General features: G+C 45.3%; 3 protein-coding genes and 1 long non-coding RNA gene across 5 annotated transcripts; 2 read left to right on the forward strand and 2 right to left on the reverse strand.

Annotated features, from left to right (window-relative positions):
- The first annotated feature begins 5,133 nt into the window (after positions 1-5,133).
- Positions 5,134-5,988, forward strand: LOC112885669 (transcription factor MYB77-like). Its single transcript, XM_025951236.1, has one exon. It carries the CDS (start codon positions 5,134-5,136, stop codon positions 5,986-5,988), a length of 855 nt encoding a protein of 284 aa, XP_025807021.1.
- Positions 5,989-6,969: 981 nt separating this feature from the next.
- On the reverse strand, positions 6,970-11,311 carry LOC112886267. 2 transcript variants are annotated; one of them, XR_003227364.1, is made up of 7 exons: positions 11,042-11,311; positions 10,270-10,337; positions 9,640-9,912; positions 9,393-9,517; positions 7,864-7,969; positions 7,426-7,512; positions 6,970-7,269 (listed from the first exon to the last, which is right to left on the reverse strand). It is a non-coding gene; the product is annotated as an uncharacterized LOC112886267 (long non-coding RNA). The 2 variants fall into 2 exon arrangements; XR_003227363.1 differs by having other exon boundaries at positions 7,864-7,958; positions 11,042-11,305.
- A 6,044-nt stretch (positions 11,312-17,355) lies between these two features.
- Positions 17,356-21,406, forward strand: LOC112884278 (sucrose transport protein SUT2). The gene is made up of 5 exons (XM_025949661.1): positions 17,356-17,882; positions 18,983-19,713; positions 19,819-19,882; positions 19,954-19,997; positions 20,929-21,406. Exons 1-5 carry the CDS (start codon positions 17,402-17,404, stop codon positions 21,097-21,099), a joined length of 1,491 nt encoding a protein of 496 aa, XP_025805446.1. The 5' UTR covers positions 17,356-17,401; the 3' UTR covers positions 21,100-21,406.
- LOC112884277 lies at positions 21,403-22,810 on the reverse strand. The gene has a single exon (XM_025949660.1). The coding sequence runs from the start codon at positions 22,759-22,761 to the stop codon at positions 21,562-21,564; it is 1,200 nt and encodes a 399-aa protein (XP_025805445.1). The 5' UTR covers positions 22,762-22,810; the 3' UTR covers positions 21,403-21,561.
- Between the last annotated feature and the right edge of the window lie 233 nt (positions 22,811-23,043).

Consider the following 23,043-nt stretch of genomic DNA (forward strand, 5'->3'; position numbering starts at 1 on the left):
CTTGGACTAAACATAGTGACTTCCTCCCAAAACCTCTGAAATCTGGTGCAAAGAGGATAAGAGCTGAAGGGGCCGTTGATGTGTGGAATATTAAGCTGAAAAGAGTGAAAAAATTCCTAAAAGGTTGGGGACAGAGCCTGAGAGGGCATACCAAAAAATACAAAAGAATTCTGCAAGAGGAACTGCTCAAGATTGAAAAAATGGAGGAGGCCCAAATTCGTCCTAGTGATATTCTGGAAAGGAAAACTTTCATCCAAACTGCGTTTCTCAGACTTCTTAAGGAAGAAGAGTTGTACTGGCATAAAAGGTCAAACTCCAAATGGTTGATTGAGGGTGACAACAATACAAACTTTTTTCATAGAGTCGCAAATGGAAGGAAAAGGAAGAACACTATATTCAGTTGATGCACAACGGCTCATCCATTGAAGGTGACAAAGAAATCCTCGAGCATGCAACTCAATACTACAAAAAATTTGTTTGGGCCTTCAGTTGGCCCAAGCCTTTCTTTGGAACCTGGGAGTAGGCATGAAGAAGAGAAAGTTACTGCAGCTGATAACATAGAATTGATTAAAACTTTCTCTGTGGAAGAGATTAAAAATGTGGTGTTCTCTATGGAAACAAATACAACACCTGGCCCTGATCACATGCCAATAGAATTTTTTCAAGCCTGCTGGTCAGTGATAAAAGAGGATATCTTGGCTTTATTCAATGATTTCTATGATCTTAAGCTTGACATTGGTAGGCTTAATTACGGGACCATAACCTTGATTCCAAAAACAGAGGAAGCCAACCAAATTCAGATGTACAGACCGATTTGCCTACTCAATGTTGTATACAAAATATTCACAAAGACACTGCTGATGAGAATGGAGGGTTGCATGGACAGAATTATAAATAAGGCTCAGAATGCTTTTATCAAAGGTAGAAACATAATGGATGGTGTCATGACATGAGTCTGCATGAAATCCTCCATGACACAAGAGTAAAACATAAAGACGGTCTGATCCTAAAGCTCGATTTCGAAAAAGCTTATGACAAAATAAGCTGGAAATTCCTTTTGGAGTGCCTTAGACAGAGAGGATTTGATAGCAAATGGTGTGATTGGATTTGGCAAGTCATGACAAGTGGGACCCTCAGTGTCAAAGGGAATGACAAAATGGGGAGCTATTTCCAATGTGGGAAAGGGGTAAGACAAGGAGCCCTATTGTTCAATATTGCTGCTGATGCGTTGGCTAAGATGATTTCCCTAGCTCAGAGGAATATATTGATAATGGGGTGGCAATCCTACAGTACGCAGATGACACCATACTTTGCCTACAAGATGAGGTAGAAGGGGCTAGAAATATGAAGCTGTTGCTATACCTGTTTGAAAACATGTCAGGTCTCAAAATAAACTTTAACAAAAGTGAGGTGATAATGGTTTCTGAGGATGAATCAAAGGCTTTGGCTTACTCGAACATGTTCAACTGTGCCACTGGCTCTTGGCCAATCAAATATTTGGGGGGTACCTGTCTCAGGATCCAGACTCCATGTTAAAGATTGGCTGATCCTGGACGAAAAAATGCTAAAGAGGCTTGATGGCTGGAAGGGGAGTGCTATGTCTATTGGAGGAAGGGCAACTTTGATCCAAGCTTGTCTGAGCAGCTTACCCACTTACTTCATGTCAATGTACCTACTGCCAAAAACTATTCACAAAAGAATGGATAGTACCAGAAAAAGATTCTTTTGGCAGGGAGGGAATATAAAGAGAAAATACTACTTGACTAAGTGGTGCAAGATTGCCAAACCAAAAAAAAAGGGGGGGGTGTAGGAATTCAAGATCTAAGGAAGATGAACTGGAGTCTTCTTTGTAAATGGTTGTGGGAAATTGAGATGGGGGAAGGACTCTGGCAAGAGATTGTGAGGAAAAAATACATTAAAGAACATTGTGTGTCCCAACTGAAGGTGAAACCGACAAATTCCCCGGTTTGGAATGATCTCCTCAAAGTTAGAGAGATTTATCTGCAAGGGAGGGTGATGGTGGTAGGGAATGGAAAGATGACTGATTTCTGGAGAGACACTTGGTGTGGTGCCTGTTCCCTTCAAGATAAATTCCCCGAACTGTTTGAAATATGTAATGAGAACTCCCTTTCGGTGGCTGGGATGGCTCAGAGAGGTTGGAGATTGTCTTTCAGGCGTTGGCTGGATGAAAGGAAACAAAACCAGCTAAGAAGGCTGCTAGACATGATAAACTCCTTTGCCATTGGAAGAGAGGACGATAGACCAAAGTGGAATTGGGAAAAATCAGGGAGCTTCTCGGTGAAGTCTACCTATAAACATCTCTTCAGTGATGAAAGCAATGAGCCTAATAAGAGAATCTGGAGAGCCAAGATCCCATTAAAAATCAAACTGTTCATGTGGCTTGTCTTCCAGAACGCGATTTTAACCAAAGACAACCTCCTGAGAAGAGGTTGGTCGGGAGATGAGAAATGTATGTTCTGCTCCTGCGACGAGAGCATAACGCATCTGTTCTTTGAATGCTCTATGGCAAAATACGTCTGGAGTATGGTGGCCATGGTGGTGGGGGCTGACTGCAGGCCCACCACGTTTGAGCAATTTTGGGTTTGGGTGAAAAAAATTATGCCTATGGCAGGCAAGTACCATATGGTGGGACTAGCTGGGATTTGCTGGGCTCTATGGAGAACTAGGAATAACGTGTGCATTGAAGATAAAAAAGTAAGATCCCCGATAGACATTGCTTCATCTTTCATCTCTTTTTGGGCAGAACTCCAAGCTGAAGGAGACAGGGCGGAGCTGGAAGAGGGCGCGGAACTTCTTCGGGGGATCGCGCTGAGCATGCATCCGCGGGAGGCGCCTCCAGGAGACATTGGGATGGTCCTGCTTCAATGATGCGTTGGGGAGCTCCGGACGATGGAAACTTCGAGTCTCAGAGTTGGAGTCTTTCTGTGCCTAGCAGTTAGTTTTTAGAATCTGTTCAGCTGAGAGAGAGAGAGAGAGAGGAGGGGGCTGTCTTTTGGCGTTTGGCCTGCTGGCTTAGACTAGTTCTGTCTGTCGTTTCTGTCGCTGGTGGATGTTCTAGGCTGCGAGTACTGTTTTGGTTCCTTTTTCGTATCGCTGTGACTCCTAAACTCTGAATGCTGTAATTTCGTTTCTTGCAAGTAATGAAATCAGGGGAGAACCCCCGTGCTGGAAAAAATAATGGGCCACAGTGAACTTTAGCTCAACTTAGAAAATCACGGCCCATATAGTTATTTTATGGCACGTGACTTCTATGCATATAGAAGCCCATGTCCATTAATAATCATGATATGTACTAATCAATTGTTAAGCAACACATACTCAACCAGTCCCAAGTGTTCTTTTACAGTCCATAACATGCATTTCAATTCTAAATAGACTATACAATATCATGGCATGTCAAAATCTCATCATACAAAGATATTGAATTCCCAAGAGCAACAAATGATGTGAAGATTTCTTGCAATGATCTCGAGTACTTAAGGATTGAGTGTTGTTTACTCAATGTTTCAATCTCTCACCCGCCTCACTTTTCTTCTCAAGACTCACGCAAATCTAGAAGGTGAGAGCAACTTCGGGTTGTGTATGCATGAGAGTTCGTGTGCGCAGCGGCTACAAATAGAAAAGGGGTTTGTGGACGATTATGGTGGACCCCAGATATTACATCCCTAGCTGCAGGTTCCAACCTCCAACACTAAAACGTTCAAAACTTAGTTAAAACAATAGATCCTGGAAGTTTCGCTCTGAACCGGAACATCCTGCTAGCACAAAGAGCCAACCTCGAAGATCCTCCTGAGACTCAGAACCTAATCTGACTCACGGAACCTCGGGCTACACCCGGAGCATATGGGCCACTCCAACCAAAGAGATGCATGGATAGCAATGTCTGGAGGAACCCCTGGAGCTTCTGGTAGGGCCGAAACCTCCGATAGATTCGGAACATCCCAGCGAAAACAACCATGACATTCTACTTGGATACCCGATTTCGACGACCATGGATTCCACGTAAAGCTCGTTCAGAGACTACCCATTCCAATTGATGATAAGATCCAAGACTACCCATTGCGTGAAGTGTTTTTCTTGTTAGCACTTGGTTAATTAGATCATTTTGAGCACGCATCCAGATACAGATAAAGCTATCAACATTGCATCCCTCTTGTATACTCACTCAAAAAAAAGAGCCACAATATCAAGCACTTGACCCTTGCCATCACTTGAACAATTGTCATACTTCTTTGGTGTCACTTCATTGGGGTGCAATTTTTGTTGTCACTTGCATTGAGCACACCATGCATCCTTAGACTTAGACCAGTTTTCTCACCCTGTATTTTAAATACCAGTAACTTAAATAATAAATATGTAGCTAGGAATGAATTAACAAGCGGGGTTGGATTCTAACTAACTTGGCGCTGCAGTGCAGTGCAATGCGATGTGGTATATATGCTTTAACCTTTAATTTGTTGCTGTCGCCGCATGTACATGGAAGCTGTTTTGGTTTTCTTGCGATCGGTGGGTCGATCCCGACAACAAAAAGGCTAGAGAGGCTGGATGCTTGGCAGCATGCATGGTCTAGACTGGACACAGCTGATAGCAGCATGTTTTGCATGGCTACCCGTCCACGTCTGCGAGCCCGGGCCCCCAGCTGTGTACGTACGTGTAGCAGGTATGTCCAAATTAAATTCCCTGGCTGGCGTCTCTTGATGCCCGCATGGTCGTCGGCCTGGTAGCTAGTCGATCGATCACCATGCATGTTTGCAAACTCGTACAAGGTAAGTTAAGGATGGATCCATTCCATTCAACAAACAAAGTGAAAAGGGTCGTTTCAAAAGCGCATGCAACGAACCATGGGACGAACAACATGCATGATGACATGGCATGACTGGCACACATTGCATGCAGCATGTACAACCAAACCAACTGCCTGCTAGCTTGATCGGTTGCGCGCACGTAACACTACATATACGATGAATTGAACGTGCGCAGTGCCGTGCAGTGCAGTGCAGTTTCGTTCATTCTGGCCAGGATCGGATATATATGGAGCGGCGGCCGGATGAAGAAGCTAATGCTGCTAATGATCAGCCGGTGGTGGTAGCCGTAGCAACGCCGCCAACGAGGATGATGATGAAGAAGGGGTCGTGGAGCCCCGAGGAGGACACCTTGCTGACCAGCCTGGTGGAGCAGCACGGCCCCCATCGCTGGAGCCTCATCAGCGCCGCCATCCCTGGTCGCTCCGGCAAGTCCTGCCGTCTCCGTTGGTGCAACCAGCTCAGCCCCGACGTGCACCACCGCCCCTTCACGCCGCGCGAGGACGCGCTCATCCTCGCCGCCCACGCTCGCTATGGCAACAAGTGGGCCACCATCGCGCGCCTCCTCCCTGGCCGCACCGACAACTCCATCAAGAACCACTGGAACTCCAACCTACGCAGGTGCAGGCGTCGGGCGGCGGCGGCAGCTGCAGCGGCGGCATCAACCTCCCGTGGTGCTGCTGCTGCTGCAGGCCCCCAGCCGCCGCGCCGCATCAACCTGCTGCAACAGCAATCTGCTGAGAATCAGCCGCCTCCGGTGGCAGATCAACAACAGTGCATGATGATGGGATTAGCAGGGCCCAACCCCAACAACAACAGCACTGATCTGCTGCATGGGACTGCCGCCGCTGAGCCTCCCACATCTCTGTCCCTGAGCCTGGGCCCACCACTGCCACCAGCAGATCCAGATCAAGCCGCTGCTGCTGATGAGGTCGTTGCGGCGGCCAAGCAGGCACTGCTACCAGCAGAGCCGCCTGGAGGCATGATGATGAAAATGAAAGCTGCAGACCTGCAGCCATCGCCGCCACTGGCCCTGCCTCATCATCATCAGGAAGGAAACGCGCAGCTAATAGCGGCGGTGCGGCAGATGGTGAGGGAGGAGGTGCAGCGCGCCTGCTCACTTATGGCTGCTGCAGCATGGGCAAAGCAGGGACACCATCGCTGATTAGCCATGCATCCTAGCTAGCTAGATAGCCAGACCAGCAGCAGGATGCATCATGCATGATATATTTTCCTTGTATTTAATTTAATTTAATTTCAGACAGCTACCATATAGTACCTACTAGTATTACTGTTGTTTGGCTTGTATTGTCTTGATCACTTCCCTTAGCTTGTGCATTTAATTTATTGTATTCAATTCCCCGGCCTTTGCATGTGTTTTGTTTATGTCTATATATAGTCCCTTCCCTTTTTGCGCATGCGTGGGAGCTAGGACATAGTATGAGATTGCAGCTAGAGCTCAATACATGATTCAAACAATTGTGTAAAAATGCAGACAAGATTCAAATTGTATTGTGAATTCCATATGTATCACCTTGGTCAACCTGCTCCATTATTTATTGGTTTCTTCCTATATATCTAATTGCCCACAATTATTCCCTTGGTCTTCCTTCGAAATCTTTTCTGATTTTGAAATGTATTTCAAAGTTTCGGGATTGCAAGATATGGACCATGCCTTATGCTTGAAGGACGGTGATGAGTTGCGAGGAGGTGTGATGCCTGCCTTCAGGGAATTCTACCTTGTGAGGTGACTAACTTTTTCATCAAATATTTGAAATTATTATATTATCATTTTCCACGAGCACCGAGATATTATATATATATATACACACACACACGGACAATTTCGTGACTCGAGGAACTCATGGAGACGTGTTTACAAGTCTGGGTGTGGGATTCTTTTTTCTTCTGGGGTTTTCATGGAGACGTGTTTTATCCGGGATGTGCGACGGAGGGGGAATTCCTCTTGCGGAATACGGAATAATTAGTACCAGCTGGACGCTAATTTAAATTAAAAGCTGATGGCATGTGATGGTTTCTCACCCGTAGCGTTCAATACGTCGGTAGCCGATTAGGTACATATATTACCAGGTAGCTACCAACGTTCTTCATTTTTCTAAAAAAAATGAAGTCACCGAAACACAAATATTGCAAGCACATGCTCTATTCATTCATCGATGTTGTAAAAATATGAGTATTTGTGATCGAAAGCAAACTAATTCCGTTTGTAATCCATGTTCTTGTGCCCCTCATACGGCTGATTGCTTTTATGTACAGAAAAGGATTGTTTCAGATTGACCAACGAATATTTGTGCACGAAACTCTGTTAAGTCTGCACGCGATCTCCGGCAAGCAAGCAACTCCAGGCTCCAGAATGGCAGATCTCCAGCGAGCAAGCAACTCCAGCACGTGCAATCTCCAGCAAGCAGTCCTAGCGTCTAACTTGCTGCACAAAATAATTCTGTTTCAGAAGCGAAACCTCTCCAGCAGATTTGTGACATGTGAAGGACTAAGCATATAGAAGTGCAGGTACACACTAAATGAGATAAGTGTTAGGAGCTGATGAACTGAAATAAAACATGTAAGATTAAACTAGTCGCACCTTTGCAGATGCCATGTCATTTCACTTGGCAACCTCCCTGATGGCGTTCCACATTCTTCCCCTCGCTCTCCACATCTGTAGATAATACTGAAATAAATAATTTGATGATGAGAAAAACCTAAGCAATTTCAGATGTATCAAAATTTCAGAATGGCACATCGCAATAAATCCAAACAATCTTGTTTCAGACATGATACTGGATATTTTTTTCTTGTCAAGAAAATGTTGGAATTGCAAATCCCTGTTAATAAACATCAGGATTGTACCATCAAATTCAGACTATATTTGCCATTAATAACATCAGCATTGCCAAATGATTGCACAGACTACAGTTGAACTGGGAAGCTCGATCCATTTACAAAACATTAAATGAAGTTAGAGTAATCATTGGATGTATGTAGAAGCAGCCCAGAGAAGTCCCCAGAAATGCATTGTTACCTGTGTTGGTAATGTCACCAGAAGAAGCTTCATTGCTGTTATCAAGCTGGAGTCTTTTCATTTGACAATCTGCGTAAGAGCATGCATATTGCAAGCTGCATAAGAGCTAAGAGTTTATTAGTATATGCAAGTTAAAGACAGCCTAGACACATTACATAAGAGCAAAACTATTATTAAGTAACAATAGATTGGAATTGTGTTGCAACAAACCCCATAGACAGGATATACTCAGGTGCACGAACTGGCTGCAGACTTAGGAATTTGTCAACAAATTATTCAGTCCAAATCAGCAGAAGTGCAAGAAAAAAATGTTGTTCACACTTGATACACATGGTTAAGTTAATTAATTAATACAAAGAACTTGTTCTTTCTATATATCAATTAAGGTATAGACACCCCACCAGCAATCATCTTGAAATGAGACTGAAGATGTGAAGAAGCAAGCATCCCAAATTGGCATTGGAAGAAACAAGCAGCTATAGGTTGGAATTCTTTGCTTTCATGGATACAGGGGTGCATTTTGAAAAAAAAAAATCCGTCTCACAGCAACCCAGCGATACAGAACATGTCAAATTACCAACCAAAAATAGTGCATTTTGCGATGGCTGATGAGGCTTCATGCATACCTTGTATGCCAGGGTTTACACGAATATAGATAGCAGTGGGCTGGACATTAGTGCATGATCAAAATGTTGGACAGTGTGTCATCAAATTGACAAGATACGGTAGCAAATTGCAATAATGAGGTGTGCATCAAATTGACAAGATACAATCATGTCCATATTCAAAGATAAGCATCTCAGCAATATATAAATGGTCTTTGCAGCAAGCAAAGTGGCATGCATAATTGGATATGAAATCAGAATATATAAGCATGCATATGGATAGCTGTTTAATAATAACGTGCACTGTTGGAACAATATCATTTATTTTCGGTGTCACAAATAATGACTGCATTGTAAAAACCTCTATTTAGTCTAGAAAACAAATGTAGAAATAATTTCAGGAAAACCTTCTTGAACCTAATAGGAACCGTATCAATTTTGATGTACTTCAGAACTTACAGAATGCATATAAGCCAAGTTTAACTATTATAACTAATGTGATCACTGGACTAAAGTATGGACTCAGGTTCAACCGTTCAAAGAGCAGAGCTAGCAAGCAATCACAGTGTACAGAACAGAGTTCAGGCATTCAGCGCAATGTCACCTTCAACAACCAACAGTATGACCTGATCATACATCAGGAATCATAATTATTAATCCCTAGTGCAAAAAAGAAAAAAATGAACTTCATACATATTCATATGCTAAAACACACTTGCACCTGGTTGTTCAGTTGATTGCGTGCTGCACAGGCCTAATTAAATTACTGATTTATTTTTTTAATCAGCACAAACTATTTGTGCTTGCAGAAGCTTTGCTCACATCGAGCTTACAATTCCACGCTCATGGTTGTTTTCAGAGGTGTCCAGGCCATGAGATGACATACAAAAAAAAGTTGATGTCGATTGGAGGGATCCTGCATACCTTGTGTCTGTTGATGCAGGATGGACGGGATCCCCATGGATTCCCACACCATCGATCGAAATAGATTGCAATGTGTTTGCTCAGTCGTCCATACAGCATGTACTCGGTCTCAATTGCAGAAGCACCTATCCGTGCATATGAAAAACAGAGAATGAAAATAGTTTTTTTTTTAAATAGAACTCCATGGTGATAGCATGCATGACCCAAACTCAGACTCATACGAGATCAAAAACAGGTAAACTATCACCTGAATTCATATGAGAGGCACATGGAGATCAAAATATGCCAAATTAGATGCAAGGTGCATTATGGTGTCCACCCAGATCTGCACAAACCAGGGAAATTTGGAGGGGATGGAACTAACAAATCACTCAAAGTCAAACAAGCAAGGCAAGCGGCCGTGGAACACCATTGCTGCCTCCCGTGCGTCACAATACGTCCGCTCCGTGCACACGACCGCGCGCTCGCCGAGCTCGGCAGTCAAGGATGGGCATCTGTAGCAGCTCATCAGGGATTTAAACTGCAATTTAGCCAAAAAAATCCCATCCAATCAGTGAGGCATTTGAAGGGCCACAGAGAAGAAAAATTTGAAATTTGGGATTGACGAGGAACCTAAGATGAGATCAATTTAATGTTTAGCAGAAAGATGTATATACGACTACATATAAGCTGGTCCATTTGTTATAACAAAATTTGAAAAGTTTCAGATATCAGAAAGGTTTATGAATCAGTATGACATATAGTGGCAGCTAGCAACACTAATTTGTCTAGAAAAGGCAAAATGAAATCAAAGAATGCAAATCATAAGCATAGTGTTTTGTAGCCATAATTCATTTATCATAATACCTCAGGAAGTAAGGTGGTAAGTACTAAGTACCTTGACAACTGAAATTGCGAACCGAAGTGCTGGATGAAGAATGGAGGAACCAACAAACAGTGGTCTGCCTGAAAGAAGCAATGTAAATGAGCATAAATTAGTATACAAACCATTAAGAATCAGCAAATGTAAAGTAATATATATATATATGGCTTCATTCCTTTCAATTCAGCAGTTTATCTCCGTCGACCATTTCCCAGTGCCAATTATGTGTTGTTTAGTTGTTTTACAAACAGTGGCCTGTACACACTCAATAGGGGGGCAGATTTGCTGATTCACAAGTTAAATTAGAAGAACCGAGAAAATTATACTCCAAAACTGCAAGCAAATAAATGAATTTCCAATTTTGTCGCTAATTTCCTGTTCACATGTTGCAGGGTCTTCATACTAATCTTATATCTAACAAACAAACAACGATCAGAGTCGAGCAACCAATCCACCACGGTAGCAGCCCTATCAGATCCGGATCGAGATAGGGACCAGGAGTCAGCCACCACTAATCTTTCCGGAACTCCCCCTGACCATCGGAACAAAAAAAATAGAAATCACGCAGCGACATGAACCCCTAAAAGAAATTCGAATCGAACATAATTCTAAACTGGTTCTAAGGGCTTCTCCAGGCCAACCGCGCCCCAGATCTAGTGCCGCGAGCGGCGGCAGCTGGCGCGCATGTGCGGACTCGGAACGCAACGAGACCGAGCAGATCCACAACGAGGTGGGTTCGTGAGGGAAATAGGAGGGGAGGGGATTGGCAGGGGGGAGAAGGCAGCACCTGGGGGCTTCGGGAGGCAGCTGGCGTCGACGCCGGTGGCGAGAGGGAGGCGGCGCGGGCGCTGTCGCCGTCTGCGAGGAGGCGGCGCACGGGAGATGGGTCAGGCGCACGGGAGCAAACGGAGATTGAGGGCGTGCCGAGGAAGCTCCTGAGCAGGCAAGCCGAACTCTCCTAGGGTCGACGGCGAAAAGAAAAAACACGGGACGAAAACCGGGGCGAAGAGAACCGGAGCGGGTTGCGCGGGAGGAAAACCGACGCGCTGGGCGCGCCCGCGTTGGGGGTGGGGGCGACGAGGGTTGGTTGGTCGGGTATAGAATACTTCAATTTAGTACCTCAGAAATTATAAGCATCAGCGTCTTCAAATAAAATACTCTAATTAGATTGCACAAAGATGACTGTCACGTCATCATTATTCCAAATGAAAAAAAAAACTTCTTCAAATCTTGTTGTCCCATATCGCCAACCAGCAAGTTGCCTCACGTATGAATTACCATCCAGAACAGAAAAACGTTAATGAGACTGCAAAAATAAAGATGCCATATAAAATGCAGACCATGTAAATTACTACTTTCAGTCTGAAAGGAAAACTTAAAAGTTAGGAAAAGAACATTTAAATAAAAGCATTCAAAAAATAAGTCATTATGTACAATAAAAAGTTTTAGGATACGAGACTTTCTTTTTGATATTAGAAAGGAGTTTCTGTGTAACATCCTTAGAGATATTGGCCAAAGATGCCATCCATTGGAACTACCATGGATAAACTTTAATTATTCAATAATCTCAATGAGAACATATCATGAATGAATAGAGATAAGAAACAAATAACTTAGAAAGATCTGGAAACTGATATACCAGGGAGGCTAGGAAGGGCTGATCGCCAAAGAATAGATTTTCTTCTTGAATCTGGACCATACATTGCTGGCCCAAGCATGCACAGACAATTCAGAACAATGGAGGGGTATGTAGGAATCAAATTATGGCTGTACCTGTTCAAACAAACTGCATGGTACAGAAGATGCAATTATGGTTATCTCATAGCCATGCACAGTGGTGCAGGAGGGAGTGAGAGGAAAAATGAGAGCAGGGGAAAGTTAATTAAGTGGAAAAGGAAGTTTATGTTTATATAAGAAGAGACTATTCTCAGCTTCCTAATCTTGTATTAGTTTTGGACAATTAACTTTTAGAAGAATGAACATGTTCAATATTAAATGCTATGGTTGTGCACTTTCCACTAATAATATTTCTTTTCTTTTCATGTGACTTCAACTTTGTGAACATGATATTCCTGTCATTGAACCGAGGGAAACTGTGATATCTCTGGACAAGTGCTTAGTATACAGCCAGACAATGCATCATTGTTTGCTGCAAAGAATAGAGTAACATAAGAGTAATTCAAGTGCTAGTTGGGAATACATATTCCAAAGTTAATTTGCTTCTATTGGAATTAGACAATACTGACGACAAAGCAGTAGGCGTATAAATCTGTTGTTTAATCTCTTAACTTGATTCTTATAAACCTGTAATTCAACTAAAAGAAATGACCACTTACATGGGCAAGGGTTTTTATCTCCTTATATGGTCCGAAATGGACCTCTCTGGCTGAGATGCACCTAAAGCAAAACAGCAAAGAAGTGACCTCTCCTGAACAGATTGACAACTGAAAAAAGAAAAAAAAAAGATCAGCATATATACAGCTTAACCATACTTAACAACAATTTTGGAAGATGAATCTAAAAGCAAACATATCTCTAGAGCATGTTATGGAATTAAGGAAAGTAACCTGGAATCCCATATTTCTTTAGGCCGCTGCTAATTCATAATTTGATTCTATAGAAGATACCAGGATTCATTAAATTTAGATTTGCAATCAGCAATGATGATGTAATTCAGATTCAATTTAGGTTACTAAACTATTGGCTCCATACTTCTTCAGTTGCTACAAATCAAGCTAAATAGAAACTACTATATTTGGATTGTGTACAGAGAATTCAGTTTAGATCTTCGAGAATATTTATAGCAGAATATCAATATTCAGAAGAACCCTCGCCCATCTGAAAGCACTTTTGGACTATTATGAAAACAAAGCAAGTGAATCATCCCACATGGATTTTCACATACTTCGATTGCAATTTGTAACAATGCTTTGAGATGGTAGCTGAGACCAATGTCAGAGAAATTTCCTTGTAAGGACTCAGCTTCAGACGACCTTTACAACCTGAATTCTAAAACAAAAGTAGTGACTCAGAATAAATCATAAGGATCGATACAAGAAAGAGAGAAAATAAACTGAACTTACTGAAATCGGATAGATGAAACATTTAAAAGTAGCCAAAGGGCCAAATTAATGGAAACTCTTTCCCCTCAAATACCTCCATTTGTACTTTGTATGCAAGCAAATTGATGTGCACTGCAGAAAAAGGGATAAAGCATGGGATAAATGCCAATTAGCAAGAGCACAGCAATTTCATCATGGATAACACAAATACATAGGCAACATCACTCATAATGCTTTCTTCTGATTGCAAGGGAGAGGTATATTTTAGAGAAAAAGCATGAACCTTGTTAAGTTACCCGATGTAGCCGTGTAGGCCATTTAGTAGCAGGTGCAATTTCAAAAGGAAGATCAGCATTAAGTCCTTTTAATTTGCAACATTGTGATTTAAAAAGGTTTGTCTTTTCTGAAACTTCTTGCAAAGTCTAGAAGAGTCTCAGTATAATATGCTCATTTTCTTATCTGAAAAAATCAGAGACAATTTGGTTGATTAGGCATTTATCATATATAGTACACCAAAGCAAATGAAGTTTCAAATCTCAGAGAGTGTAGTACGCAAGATCAGTAAACAAGTACTAAGTATAGTATTAGTGCACTTTTGTTCCAGAATTAGCAAAGTAAAGATGTGTTCCATACAACCATGCCTCTATGTATGACCTCAGTCTAGCATTCAAACAGGAAGGATATCGCAATGTTTTCTAAAATAACATTCTACAAACTAATACTGCAGACCTATTTGAACACCCCACTTCCTAATTTCGATCATCATGATGTGAGAGGGCACGCAACCAGAAATATTACATTATGTCATAATGGCATATCACCTGAAGAATACTTGCATACGACCGACGGAGGAGCAATTTATCTTACTTATCAACCTAGCCATATCCTAAAAGAAGGCCCCATTTGGAACATGGGATGTGTTCCATACTACTCCCGGATAGGAGACACAAGAATTATCATCACCTCAGTGCCACCAGCACATGGATAGGAGACACAGACAATTAAAAGTAGCGAAGCGTCCTGTGAGAACAAATTTCGTAGTAAACAAACTAACATTAAGTCAAGAATAAATCGACCAACAATATCCTATACTGTCTAAAATGTGGTCAAGCAAATTGGATGACTAAAGCACAATCATACATTACCAAAAAATAACTCACATAAGGAATGCAGATGCATCCAAAGAGATAGAACTAAATGAGAAAACACAAAGACTATCAAATATCCCTGCATAGTATCCCATCTAACTGTTTTTCCACGTTGGAAACTTTGAAGATGAAAAGAGATGAAAAAATATATTAACTGTGGAGCAAAATAACCCTGTCAATATTAGAACAGCACTAAGAGGGTTCAGTTTTGCTTTGGTCAATCATGTAAACCATGTGCAATGGCAGATAAGGTTAGTTCAGATCATAGTACCAACAGTTGTGTCGATTGCTCAATGGCATGCAACTCAGAAAATGTCAAATACCACCAGCTCTCGTCAGCAATCCATTCATATGTTGTCTGCATTTTATCTCATTCTATATCATAGTCCCGTTGACACTGCCCATCCAAGCGTCAACAAGGCCATCCTATATCTTACTCCCACTGACGCTGCCCATCCAGATGTCCAGATGTCGACAAGGTGAGGAGGGGAGGAGTAGCAGTAGAAGGGCTAGGAACATTCTGAGCATAGCAGACTACAATACAGAGGCAACGCAATACATTACAATTTACAGGGGAAAAGAGACCGACGCTATTGCTGCAGTAGCTGTAGCGATGACTGACAGTAGAAGAGAATATTGTTATTAAGATCAATCGATCCATGACCTGATCCATCCACCACAGTCCAATGAGTAAATGGCAAGCCATGGATTACCCAAAGAACATTTTTTTTATCCAAGAGCTGTCAAACAATTGAAAGAGAGAGGAAAAAGAGAGTATGGCGTACCGTACCTGGCAGCGGAGGAGCGAAGCCGGAAGTGGAGCAGAGGAAGAGGAGCGACTTGCCCGGTGAGTGAGTGCACAAGCCCGTAAGACTCTGGCGGCAAATCCTGGAGGGGCTGCCCTGCCGCCGCGAGCGGACTGGTCGCGTTCGTCAACGGGGCCAAGAGCTGAACGCCCAAAGTGCGGCAAGCGGGGCCCAGAGCCTGCGCACCCTCTCTGCAACGTGCGCGTGAATTGCTCTGGAGCGAGCGGGGTTTAAGATATGATGATGGCCAACAAGCTGCCTGCCTGACCGGAGTCGCTGATGAGAAAATTCTTAAATATGGCCTGCAGGTTAAAATGAATCGGTTCGCGTCGGGGGCCCTCACTCAGGACATGCATGCACGTTGGTTGTGGCTGCAGGTCCAACGATGCAAAATCTGTGAGCCATCGGAGGATTCGAAGGTGAGATTGCATGCATTATACATATATTGAAAAGCTGTATAATGAAACTATGCATTATAACTACTACATGTGCAGGTTTTAAGGGATAGAGTTTCATTTCATTAAAATCCATATAATCTTGTGAATCGCAATTCAATGATATGACTCGTATATAAAATCGTGAAATAAAGTCATGCACATCAATCTAAACATGTTGAGATGGCGTGTCACTTTTGAAAATCAGTAAGCTTCATTTGGATGTCGATATTGGAGAGCTTGGTATTGAATTGTGTCCAATACCAAATCAAACTAGCTTTGGAAATAGATCACAATACCAAATCCATTATTTAGATGTAGATGAAATTGCTACACAGAATTCAACGAAGTGGCACCTCCAAAATCAGAATTGACCCGTCTTCTCCACTGCGTCCAGCCACCATCGTTGCTCCTCCTCGCCAACCAGCGCTCGTCGGCGGAGGGCCGGTGGGCATCGCAGCTGGAGCCGCCCACGCCGGCGGAGAGCCTGCCCCTGTTAGTTTTGCCAAGTAGCTGCTGTGGGTGGGGGTCAGTAGGGAAGGCGCGGCGACCTGCAAGTGCGGCGCCACCTTGCACGATGAACACGACGGCGCAAGAGAGAGGGAGACTAAGAGGCGGCAGTGTTTGGACCAGCGGAGGGCTGGTGGGCGTCGGTGCCGGGCCGGTAGTATCTTTTGCAGGGAAGGAGCGGCGACCTGCAGATGCGGCGACGCCCCTGCACGTTGCGTGCGACGGTACGAGAGAAAGGGAGAGTGAGAGGCGGCAGCACTAGGCCCGGCGGAGGGCAGGTGGGTGCCGCTGCTGGCACCGCCCGGGCCGGCGGGGAGCCTACGCCTCTTCTGCAGGGGAGGGGCGGGGATCTACAGGAGCGGTGGCACTACTGCAGGATGGATGCGAGAGAGAGGGGGAGAGGGGAGCGGGGAGGAAGAGATCAGAGAGATGCAGGAAAGAGGGAGCGTGGGAGATAGATGCGGGGAGGAAGAGGGAGCAGGGAGCAGGGAGAGGGGAGCAGGGAGGATGTGATGCGCGAAGGAGAGGAGAAAGAGATGCGTGGAGGAGATGCTGAGCGATTCGAGCCAATGCAGAGAGGCAGGGTTCGGTATTGGAAGGGAGGCTGCGGTGTTACGTCGAATGCCATTCAATATTGGAGTAAATTTTCAATACCAATTCTTAAACCATCCAAACATCTGATATTCAGTTCTTTCAATGCTAATTCCGAATTCCGGGCTCCAATAACTACGTCCAAATAGGGTGCAAAGTGAAATTTTCCAATAGAAATGGCATCCGTGGAGGTTCCAGATGCCCTCATCCTGAGGTGCGCTGGTTTTTGCGAACTTTGAGGCAGAGATATTTATATATATATATATATATATATTGATGATTGGTGAATGGAATACTGACCGGATTCGATTCCGCATTTGAAAAGTGTGGGGGAAAGACACGGAGGCGCGAGACGTGGAGTGGGCGAGTGGGCCCGCGTGACAGCGGTTGGCGTGGCAACTAGCGCCCCTCTTCTCTTTTGTTTTCTCTCTCATTCTCAATCTCAGGCTGGGCTGGGCTGGTCTGGAGAATTCAACACGCACCTTGCTTTGCTTGCTCCCCCCACATTCTTTACCTGCTCTGCTCCCTGCTCTTCCGTCCCTTCCCCTCCCGGCCTCCCCCCCCCCCCCCCCCCCCCCAGGCGGGCAGGCGGCGGCATGCCGCGCACGGCGGCTGCGGCGCCCCCCGCGCGGAAGGTGCCCCTCCGGAAGCTGCTGCGCGCGGCCTCGGTGGCGTGCGGGGTGCAGTTCGGCTGGGCGCTGCAGCTGTCGCTGCTCACCCCCTACGTGCAGGAGCTGGGCATCCCGCACGCCTTCGCCAGCCTCGTCTGGCTCTGCGGCCCGCTCTCCGGCCTCCTCGTCCAGCCCCTCGTCGGACACCTCTCCGACCGCATCGCCCCGGCCGCGTCCCCGCTCGGCCGCCGCAGGCCCTTCATCGCCGCGGGCGCCGCCTCAATCGCCGCCGCCGTCCTCACCGTCGGATTCTCCGCCGACCTTGGCCGCATCTTCGGCGACGACATCACACCGGGGAAGACACGCCTCGGAGCCATCTGCGTCTACCTCGTCGGATTCTGGCTGCTCGATGTGGGGAACAACGCCACGCAGGGGCCGTGCAGGGCCTTCCTCGCGGACCTCACCGGTCGGTAACTTTCCTTCCTTGCTTGCCCTTCTTAAGTTTTTCCTAGAGTATCTATCTATCTATCTCCTTATTATTACCAACAGCTCCCAACAATTTGATGCTGCTGCTGCTGCTGGATAGGAGTGCCAACAACAGGCAGGCAATTTAGCAGATCGCGAGGGGCCAAGCGAAAAACGGCCTCCGATATTTCCTTCTCTCCCCGGCTGCGTTTTTTCCTTAATAATAACTGATGATGAAAAAAAAAACAGGGAAGCCCGTCCCTTTCCCCTTTCGCCCCCAGATTCTTTGCTCCGATGCGACGTTGCTCGCCCTGCCTACCTCCTCTTCATTTCTGCCTCATTTTTTGCCTCTGTCCGGCCCTTGCCAGCTGGACCATCATTAGCATCAAGTTTAGCAGGACTGGACAACGAACAACTAATGACGTGACAATCCGTTTTCTTTCAATAATTTAGGGTTAAGTTAGTATAAGTATACATATGTCACCACCAATTGTTGTTGTTTTCCACTCCAAACCTCTCTCTCACCCTTTTGTATATGTGTGACTCACGATGGGTGTGGGGGAGGCCAAGGGATGGCTTTCGTATTCAGGCAGGCAGGCAGGCCTACACAGGGAGAGATCAGAGATATTCAAGTGTTACAGCATTATTGTTGCAAGTTTGGAATCATAGGATGGTCGGCATCTTTTGCCGGCATCCAAGTATTAAAGGGCCCTCGTTAATAATTGCAAGGCTGAGAATGGTTTGTGGCCCTGTGGTTGCGGGCTGCTATCGGCTTGTACGCAAAGAGGCAACATCTGATGCGACGTTACTCTGTGATAGCATGATCTGTGCTCGTGCCTTGTGGTGATAGGATAATTTTCAGGAGTTTTTTTTTGTAAAAAAATTAGATGATTATTTAAAGTATCTTCTGTTTAAGCAGTTTTAGCTCAGCTAGCCCAGAGCCAATCTGAGCTCTGATGAGCTTTTCAGTTTCCTAGTTCTGTTCTGAGATTGTACTCACCTTAAATCGTTAGTATTTTTCCGCTTTTGGTCATAATATCTTGTTAGCTTTTCTCCTGTCATAACTCGGAAATGACTCCCTTATAACCCTTCATATCGCAGAGAACGACCCAAGGAGGACACGGATTGCTAATGCATACTTTTCACTCTTCATGGCCCTGGGAAACATACTTGGATATGCCACCGGAGCATATAGTGGCTGGTATAGGATATTTCCTTTCACTGTTACACCATCCTGCAGCATCAGTTGTGCCAACCTCAAGTCTGCCTTTCTTCTTGACATTATTATTCTGGTGATTACAACGTACATTACTGTAGCATCAGTGCAAGAGCCGCAAACTTTTGGAGGTGATGAAGCAGAACATCCAGGTACCGAACAGGAAGCTTTCCTCTGGGAGCTTTTTGGGTCATTCAGATACTTCACGCTACCAGTTTGGATGGTCTTAATTGTCACTGCCCTTACATGGATTGGATGGTTTCCTTTTATCCTCTTTGATACTGATTGGATGGGCCGAGAGATCTACCGAGGAAGCCCAGAAAACCCAGGAGAGACCCAAAGATACCATGATGGTGTGAGAATGGGTTCTTTTGGTCTAATGCTGAACTCTGTCCTTCTTGGATTCACCTCTGTTGTACTAGAAAAGTTATGTAGGAAGTGGGGAGCTGGACTAGTATGGGGTGTCTCCAATATACTGATGGCGTTATGCTTTGTGGCTATGCTTGTTATAACATATGTCGCAAAGAACATGGATTATCCTCCCAATGGAGTACCTCCAACTGGCATTGTCATTGCTTCTTTGGTGGTTTTTACAATTTTAGGAGCACCCCTGGCGGTGAGTAACATGATTATCTTTCTCGACAGAACGATATTTTTGTCCACTTCGAGCTCACTTGCATGTTGTTCGTATTGTATATTTAATTTATTTCCTTGTTTGCAGATTACATACAGTATACCATACGCAATGGCTGCTAGTCGTGTTGAAAATCTGGGTCTTGGCCAAGGTATTTCCATTTTGAGTACTCATTATTGTCATGATTGCATTTCTTAAAATTTATCTGTTTTTCCCTTGCAGGTCTAGCAATGGGCATTCTAAATTTAGCTATTGTCATACCACAGGTAATTACCTTTCTTAATGTTTTTTCCAGGCTTTGGTTCAGTACTATGCATATTTGGAGTCCAGTGCAACTATGAACAGATAATGGATCCAAGTAATCCTACCCAATAATATTTGCATTAAGTGATAGTCAGTTCCAGAACCCAATTTTAAAATCGTTTATATTCTTAACATCTTAAAGGCAATAAGATATGGTTTGAACTTCAGGTTCAAATGATGTTACTTACTCTTTATTTGTAGTGTAAAATTACAGATAGACCAGATTTGATCTTCAGTTAATTGTAACACATGGCAAATGAGACAAAGAACAAGAACCCCACGACAATGAATCACTGTATCGTTGAATAATATAGAAGTGGTGGTGTTGCAGTGGCTCTTTCAATGCAAGTGGATTCCCTATTGGAGAAACTTTCACGAATAGTCTATGGATTTGGATCATAATGCAACAAGCTCCACCTATAGTGAAATTCCCTTATGCAGTAGAAAGCACGAGTCATCATTAATCAACCATGTGCCACCAAATTCAGGAATAATCAATGCGTGAGATGATCTTAGTCTTTTCCAGAAGCTCCACATGAAGCCAAACTAAGGAAACAATTGGTAGGTCTGAAACCCGACATAACAAACCAGACGGACATATCAAATTCTTCGAATAATCCACAATGCAAGCAAAAACTCAATATGTGCAACCGACCTAATTTGAGTGAAAAACTGTGGTCTGCATTTGGTCCAAATCAAGCCCTGGAAAAAAATAACTTGTGTGTATAGGAGAAAACAGAACCATCCACACGGATGTTTTGCATGAGCTGGTAAAATACGTTTATGGCAAAAGGACACTAGCATGTTATTTCCCAGAGTTGAAGCTCAACTAGAGTCAGGATAAGGTGGTGATGCAACTTTTGAGGACATCGCTGACACTGGCGCCTCCTGCAGGTTATTGTGTCACTTGGTAGTGGGCCATGGGATCAACTGTTTGGTGGTGGGAATGCGCCGGCTTTTGCGGTGGCAGCCGGTGCATCGTTCATCGGTGGGCTGGTGGCTATTCTGGGGCTTCCACGAGCTCGCATTGCATCATCGAGGAGGAGAGGCGGGACACACCGATAAGGTGCTTAGTACCTACATAATGTGTATGCTGTGGAAGTGTTGCAACTTGCGACAATTCTTTGCGTTTGGTTGGGCACATCAAGCGCTGTACGCGGGGAAATTTATGGGGGGTTTTGGAGAAGAGCAGGAAGCTCTTGAATGATGTCCTTTTCCTTTCCTTTTTGGTGGTTTGCCCTGTTGAGCTATTTTTGCCTTGTCTCCATCATTTGTTGTTTGTAATGTATGCATGTATGTATGTATGTGTATGTACGTCGGTCATCTGTAGAGAGGTTAATTAATGAATAAAAGGTTACAGGAGTTACGTTTACTGGCAGGAGATGCTGTAGATCTTCATTCTGGTTGTGGTTGTCTGGTTGGCATACATATATGTGTATATGTATATACTATAGTAGAGCCTGACAATTAATGGAGATGCTACCATTCTCTGGTATACATACATATAGCCTCACTATTGGCGGAGGATCATGTTGATTGCCCATCATCTGCCCCGCTGATGTCCAGTTCAAGTTGCAGCGGCACGCCGGGCGTGGGGTCGACGACCTGCACCTGGGGAAGCGCCTCCGACAGCAAGGCCTCGAAGGACTGCGTCGTCCCCTGTTTCGAGAGCACTGCGGCCAGGAGCCCGCCGGCGTCCACGTCGCCGTTGCTCATCGGCACCACGTACCTGGCTCGCAGCAGCCTGGCCAGGTCGACGGCGTCCTCCTGCCCGGAGACGAGGGTGAAGTTGGCGGGAAGGAGCTGCTTCACCACCGGCGTGACCACCACGTCCGCCCGCAGCCGCTTCGTCTCCAGGAACGACCTGTCGTACACGCAGTGCGGCTCCAAGTAGAGGAGGCCATGGCCGTCGTGTGCGGTCATGAGGATGTAGCCGTTCTCTGGGCGCTGCCACGGCGGCCCCAGCACGGGGCCGGCGGTGGCCAGCACCCGGACCTGGTCGCTGACGGCGGTGGACTGGCCGGGCTCGAGGTAGGTGACGCGGCGGAACGGCGTGGGCAGGGAGGCGAGGACTGGCTGCGCGTTGGGCGTGGTCACCACCGGCAGGTCCGGCGCCCTGGCGGACAGCTGCGTCAGGGTCCGGACGTGGCAGTGGTCGTCCAGGCTCTGCGTGATGAGCAGCAGGTCCGGCCCCGTCTCCGGCGCCAAGAGCTCGTCCACCCCGAGGGCCTTCACGCTGGGGTTCTTCTTGGCGCCGTCAAACAGCCAGGGCGCGCCGAAGTCGAGATTGCCGACGACGAGGGGGTCCACCAGGATGCGCAGAGGGGCTAGGCCTTGGCCTTGCGGCTGCACCTCCCACACCCAGCTGTTGATCTCCAGGTAAGTCAGCTTCAGCGTCACCTTCCTCCTCGTCTTGCCCTTGCTGATGGTGGCGGCGGATTGCTCTGACGCGGAGGAGGATGACGGCCTACTACTGCTGGCTGCTGCTACTATTGATCTTGGATCTGGACGCTTGAGCCAAACCGGAGTGGACTGGCGATGGCAAGGAGCAGCAGCAGCGACTGGCGCAGTGGGGCTGAAGATCAGCTGGAGCCGGCCGGCCATGGCCATCATCGCCGGTGAGTGGTGCAGGGGACTCCAATACGGCAATACCCACCAGAAAAGTTGTTGGCACAAACAAGTGGTTGCCAGTGTCTGGGCTACGTGTTCCATCTGCTTTTTCATCATGGTCTACTTGGCCGCACAAAGGCCAGGCCCGCCTCACGCTGGCCACTTTCGATTTTTTTTGTTTTGTATTTTATGAATTTTTAAAAATATATATCCAACCAGAAAAATTTGCACATCTATACCACTGCCGCCAAATAAAATGGCGGCAGCCTGATGAACCAGCGGTAGATGCACTGTAGCAACCTTGCCGCCAGTTCATCCGGGAAATTTCCCTAGCCTTAACAACTCACGTTCAAAAAACCATAAATTTATATGAACTCTAATGGAGATAAACTTTATAAA

This window comes from Panicum hallii, chromosome 3 (assembly GCF_002211085.1).
Source record: "Panicum hallii strain FIL2 chromosome 3, PHallii_v3.1, whole genome shotgun sequence".
Lineage (NCBI taxonomy): Eukaryota > Viridiplantae > Streptophyta > Magnoliopsida > Poales > Poaceae > Panicum > Panicum hallii.

Coding starts and splice junctions, on each gene's coding strand:
- LOC112884277 (XM_025949660.1), bottom strand. CDS start 22,761: ATGATGAAAAAGCAGATGGAACACGTAGCCCAGACACTGGCAACCACT.
- LOC112884278 (XM_025949661.1), top strand. CDS start 17,402: ATGCCGCGCACGGCGGCTGCGGCGCCCCCCGCGCGGAAGGTGCCCCTC. Junction 19,714..19,818: donor TTTTAGGAGCACCCCTGGCG/GTGAGTAACATG, acceptor CCTTGTTTGCAG/ATTACATACAGTATACCATA. Junction 19,998..20,928: donor TAGCTATTGTCATACCACAG/GTAATTACCTTT, acceptor CGCCTCCTGCAG/GTTATTGTGTCACTTGGTAG.
- LOC112885669 (XM_025951236.1), top strand. CDS start 5,134: ATGATGATGAAGAAGGGGTCGTGGAGCCCCGAGGAGGACACCTTGCTG.